Source organism: Lucilia sericata, unplaced genomic scaffold (genome assembly GCF_015586225.1).
Source record: "Lucilia sericata isolate MDLA Ls3-8-SP2 unplaced genomic scaffold, ASM1558622v1 Contig000005F_arrow, whole genome shotgun sequence".
In the NCBI taxonomy this organism is placed as follows: Eukaryota; Metazoa; Arthropoda; class Insecta; order Diptera; family Calliphoridae; genus Lucilia; species Lucilia sericata.
Genome location: NW_023994046.1, coordinates 614,443 through 619,802, shown reverse-complemented (window position 1 = coordinate 619,802; position 5,360 = coordinate 614,443). Strand labels below are relative to the sequence as shown.

Below are 5,360 nucleotides of genomic sequence, written 5' to 3'. Positions count from 1 at the left end.
CTTATCCATATAAAGGTTCCAGACCAAATTTTAACATTTGAAATTTTGTGTTTTTATTTTCTAGAAGCGGGTGGGCTAAAAAAGGACTGTTTGTTTATGAGAAATGGAAATAACAATTTAAATAATTTAGCTTTCGAAAGAATTGAGGAAATCAAACTTTTTTTTCATTTATAATTATTTTAGCTTAAGTCTAATTCGAAAAATGTCATTAACAATTAAATATATTTTCTATATAAACATAAAATTATTATTTTTAATTATATTATGTATTATTATATTGTATTAAATTATACTTCATTTCTGTTTACTAAAAACTACATATGTTTTCTTTTATATTTGTTTTGTCTCTTTTTCTTAACGAAACTAATTTTTCAATGTTGTTTTCTTTTTAATTCTGCTTTGTTGTTCTTGTTATTTTTTCTATAATTTTTTTTTTTTTTTTTTTTTTTAGGCGTAGGCATCTTATAAGAGAACCATCATTCATTTATCATTAATTAAATAATTTATTCAATTCTACTAAAAAGTCCTAGAATTGTAGTTTTTTTAGGTCCTGTAACAAGAAGACTGTATGTATGAATGTCAGTCAGTCAGTCGCATGTATGGATTCGAAATTGAATTCAAATTGTTTAATGTTTCTGATAATGAGAAGCAATTTTATATCTAGCATATAGTAAATGTGTTGAGCGCATCTATAAGTATCTCAAATTTCTGTTTTGAACATACAATTTAGAAATCAATGTTATTAAGGTGGAATTGAATTTTGCATTGATTACACAAATCAAGAGATTCTTGTATGTCAATTATTGCTCATGGAATTTGTATTGAAGTTTGTCTAGCTTAAGTCGTAAAATTTAAGTCTCCTATTTTGTCCAGTGTTTTGACGAGGTTGGAGAGATTAAACTCTTATTAAATTGTTCTTAAATTCTTAAAAGAAAGAGTTATTTCAAATAATAGAGATTTAACTTAAAAGCAAAAGTCTGTGGTGTGGTGTTTGAGAACAAGATAATAATGAATGCGTTGTGATTGAAGTAGGCTTTTCTTGTTTGATTTTCAAGTTCTTAGAACTTCATAATAAGTGAGCGTGTTTTGGGTGTGTGTTAGAGTGTGTATGTAGGAGAAAGAGAGTTGAAGAGTGTGGGGATGTGTCAGGCAGGGTGTTTATTGTTTTGTTTTCTTTCCTAGTGTACAAAATCTGTTAACAATAATCATCTAATTCTAAAAAGCCAACCAAGGATGGTGTAAAAGTGATTCCTTGGAGCGATCGCCATAATCATAGCACAGTTCTTCGCCGGCCTCAATGTCATCTTTGGCTATTAAAACTAAATGAGGTTTTTGTTTAACCACCACAACTTTGGTCATCAAGTTGCCATTGCGTGAATGATTAACTAAGCGTCCCAGTTTCCCGGTGTCCTCGGTGGCATCTATGCAATACTGCTGATTCTTATGTTTAAAATAGTACATGTAACAGCCGGCATTTTCATCTAAAGCGTAACGTTTTTCACGTTCGGCAGCCTCTGTGGTGGAGATCAAATCGCCCACATACTCGATGACAAATTCACCACGTTGAAAGCGTCGTTCGGCTATTATTCCACGTCCTTTGCCCTCGAAGTGTGCAATTTTTAGGCCCTCTGACCGTTCCTCTAGAATGGCCTGTTCCAGATTGCGCATCATTTCTTCTTTAACGGCAGTCTTTGTCTTGCGTACACTTCTGCGAACGGGGAAGAAATCGTTGATTTCACGATTTCCATTAGTAGCAGCCAAAGGTTGGGGAGCTTGATGTTTGAGAGGTGCATGTTGAGGCCTCTGAACTGTGTATTTTGTTTTGCTTTGTTGGCTTTTTTGTTTCCCTCCTCGATTGTTTGTAGCATTTTGTTGATTAGTTGGATGTTTAGCTGAATTTAAAATTGACTTTGACATGCCGTTCAGTATGTGAGGGTTAGATTTGTTGTCCGGCGCAGAAATGTTTGTAGCCATATTTTCACATTCCTGATCATGGTCATCAATATCATCCTCGTCATCATTGACCAAAACTACGACAGGGTCTTCGTCATCATCGTGTTCATGAACATAGTGTTTATCTTCCTGATTGGATTGTGTCTGCTGTTGCGGAAGCTGGTGTTCTTTTGTAGCCTGAGAAGGACTTGGATTCAGTCTTCTTCTTGTTTTACAAGCGGCAGCGGTAGTTATGATACCACCCCCCGTCGTAGCAGCGGCAACAGTTGATGTAGTCAAATGTCTTTGAGACTTGCGAGGAGAAAGAGCTGAGGCCATTTTTCTTGTGGAAGGAGAACCGGCCGGAGAAACTACACGAGGCGGAGCTTTAATCGGCGAACAACAAACAATACGATGTGGAGTGGCTGGCTTGCGTCTACGATTTCCTTGTGCCACGCCCGGTGCTGGGGAAGCTTGTACTGAGTCATCCAATGAGGCAGCAGTAGTACTTGTAAACGCCACACCACTATCACAGGAACTATTGTCATTTTCAGGCAACATCATTAGAGCATAATCATGACCATTTAACATTTCTATAGGTTTCTTTTCGTAGCCAAACGAGTCTCTCTTCGAGGGGGAAGCGTTTAGGGAAACAATTTGATTGAAACGTCCGTGCAAAACCGAGGCATTTAATGAAGTGGGTGAAGAAAATTTCGGCTCAACTTCCAGAGTTTTATTTATTTTTATTGAAGATGCTTGATTTGGGGACTTGTCAACATTGAGTGTTAGAACCGGCTCCTGTAAGAATATATTTTCGGTGGCACTTGTATTTGAACTACTGTGTGAAGATGAATGACTGTCAGCCCGTTGTGACGAACGATGATTGGTAAAATCAAAACCATTTGTCATTAATAAAGTCTCCTGGACTTGTTCAACTGGTGTCTCATCGGATATATCGGTGCGCTCACTGTCATTGGTGTCTTCGCTAAGGTCAAATATGAATTCTTGTGGAACAATAACATTGTCGAGACTGCGACGATTTATAATTGGTTGATGTTGTTGATGATGTTGGTTTTGCAATTGCTGTTGATACAATTGTTCTTGCTGATCACCGTGATCGTTATGATGATCATGTCCGTTTTGTTGGTGTTGGTGTTGTTGTTGCTGTGTGATGATTGCGTTGTAATTAACCATTTGTGGTGGTGTTACAGAGGCAGACAATGTGGGTTGTATAATCTTTTGAGGTTCTGGTGAATATTTGTTTGATTTATTATGTTGTTTGGCAGCTGCATTAGCTTTAAAAAAGTTCTCTATGGTGCGTGTTTGTGAGCGCGTTGCCAATGGAACACCTAAATTTAAAGATAAATGAAAATCTGTTAGATTCTTAATTTGAAAAGTTTTTAAAAACTATACAAAGTTATTGAGAATTTAAAGAGATTAAATATACTCTTACTGCTCCTTAAGTTTTATTTATTAGCTGCTAAACAGTAGAACTATTTTAAGACTTATAAATATGAAATTGAGGTTATGTTTTTAAGCATAATTAAGAATATTTCTAATTTGTTTGCTCCCTTTACTGAGTTTGACGATATTGTGTTTAAATACTAAATATTTTAAAATTGCATTAAAATTTTATTCGATCAATTAAATATCAACCCATAAATGGGGTCAGGCATATTAAGGGTGTAAATGAATAAATATTGAATAAGTCAAATAATAAAATATAAATAGGGATTACATACCAATAGTCTTGCCATTTATAGCGCCACGTTCACCCTTCATTTTATTAGGACTTGGTGATTTCATTTTGGGTTTTACTAATCCGTCATCTTCGCTAGCACCACTAACAAAACCATCATTACTGGAGGAATTCTCTTCAACTTTACAGTCTTTTCTCTTGGGACTTGCAAAATATTGATCTTCAAGTAGTTGGGCGTTTGTCAAGGCAACTGCTGATCCATTCTCCAACACACTATTGACCGCTGCTTTGGGAGCCACAGTAGCGCGCGTTCGTCGACGCACCATTTTTTGTGACTTTAAAGAGGACAAATTAAAGACAAAACAAATAGACACTCACATACACACAATTATTAAGGCAGTCAAAATCAGTCAACTGGTCAGCAAAACAACACGCGTTTTGATTAAATCCAGATAAATGTACAAAATTTTATCATTTAATTCATTAAATGGGGGATATGGTGCCGCTTGTTGAATTTTCACACTTCATGTATTTATTGTTCGGTTCTGCAGTTTTTCTTTTGTTTTTAATAATAATGGCCGACACTTGCGTAGGACTTATGATGAGCCACTATATAATTGTCTGTGATTTGGCCTTTCAACTTTTTTTATTTTTAAGATACAATGCGTTTGGTCACGTCTCTCAGCCACCGGGTTTCCTCTTTAATCTAGAATTATAAAAAATCACATTAAGATGGAATTCACTTTTTTTATTTTTTCACTTTAATATTTATTGTCTCCCATTTTTTTATTCGTTTTACAGAATAGCATTATTTTTTATTTAGCCTGACCTGCCTCGCATCTAACCGCACCAATCGTAACATACCCGTGTCAAAAAAACTGTAGTAGTAGCTGCAGAAGAGGAATATATATGAACGGAGAAAAAAATCTTCTGTTTTGAAGGTAATTTTTTCTATCGATGTAAACTCCGGCTAAACGGTTGTAGCAACTTTTAATTTATAAAATATTTGTAAAAAACGTTAAGGCAATTTAATTGGTATATAAATTTCAATTATTTTGTTGAGTTTTATTGTAAAATTTCCGCGCCGTTTTTATAACTACATTTTTTCTTTGAAGTAAATTTTCTGATTTTATTTTACTTGTGCTTCTTTTCGTTGTTTGTTGTTGTTCTTTTGATATAACAGCCAGAAAGAGACGAGCATATAGATAAGCGTTCTATTTTCATGCGAAGTGGAATGAGATGACTAGTAAGGTTGTTGACATATTCAACAATGAAAAATAAATGGTTGACTCTGAGACATATACAAAAGCTGAATGCTGTATTAATATAATTTTATTAATTTCTTTTAGTGATGATGATCCACCGATAACAAGTTATATTATTAGTGATGACACCAATTTATTTTGTAAAAAAAATATTTTTCGTAATTCCCATATGATGTACGAATTTTAGAACCTGTTTGGGGTTGGTTGTTGGTTGAGCGATGGTTGGTGGGGCAGCGAGCAGGTGGAGGGTGGACGGTTTGTTGTTGGTGGGTTGGGGCGTGGTTTCAATTATATATGACCCCTCACCCCACTGCTTTTTGGTGTTTGGTGAATTTTACAAAACGAGGTGAGTTTGAATTTGAAAATCGTGGTGAATTTAAGATAAAAAGTGAATTTTAAAAATCGTGGTGAATTTTAAAAATTGTGGTAATTTTAAAAATAGTGGTGAATTTTAAAAATTGTGG

The 5,360-nt window shown here is 34.8% G+C and overlaps 1 protein-coding gene across 2 annotated transcripts; it reads right to left on the bottom strand.

Moving 5' to 3' along the window:
* Positions 1 to 398: 398 nt before the first annotated feature.
* Positions 399 to 4,803, bottom strand: LOC119600570 (histone-lysine N-methyltransferase PR-Set7). Of its 2 annotated transcripts, none has more exons than XM_037950889.1 (3): positions 4,496 to 4,803; positions 3,675 to 4,337; positions 399 to 3,281 (listed from the first exon to the last, which is right to left on the bottom strand). In XM_037950889.1, exons 2-3 carry the CDS (start codon positions 3,955 to 3,957, stop codon positions 1,216 to 1,218), a joined length of 2,349 nt encoding a protein of 782 aa, XP_037806817.1. In that variant the 5' UTR covers positions 3,958 to 4,337; positions 4,496 to 4,803; the 3' UTR covers positions 399 to 1,215. The 2 variants fall into 2 exon arrangements, with proteins under 2 accessions (XP_037806817.1, XP_037806824.1); XM_037950896.1 differs by having other exon boundaries at positions 4,461 to 4,797.
* Positions 4,804 to 5,360: the final 557 nt, after the last annotated feature.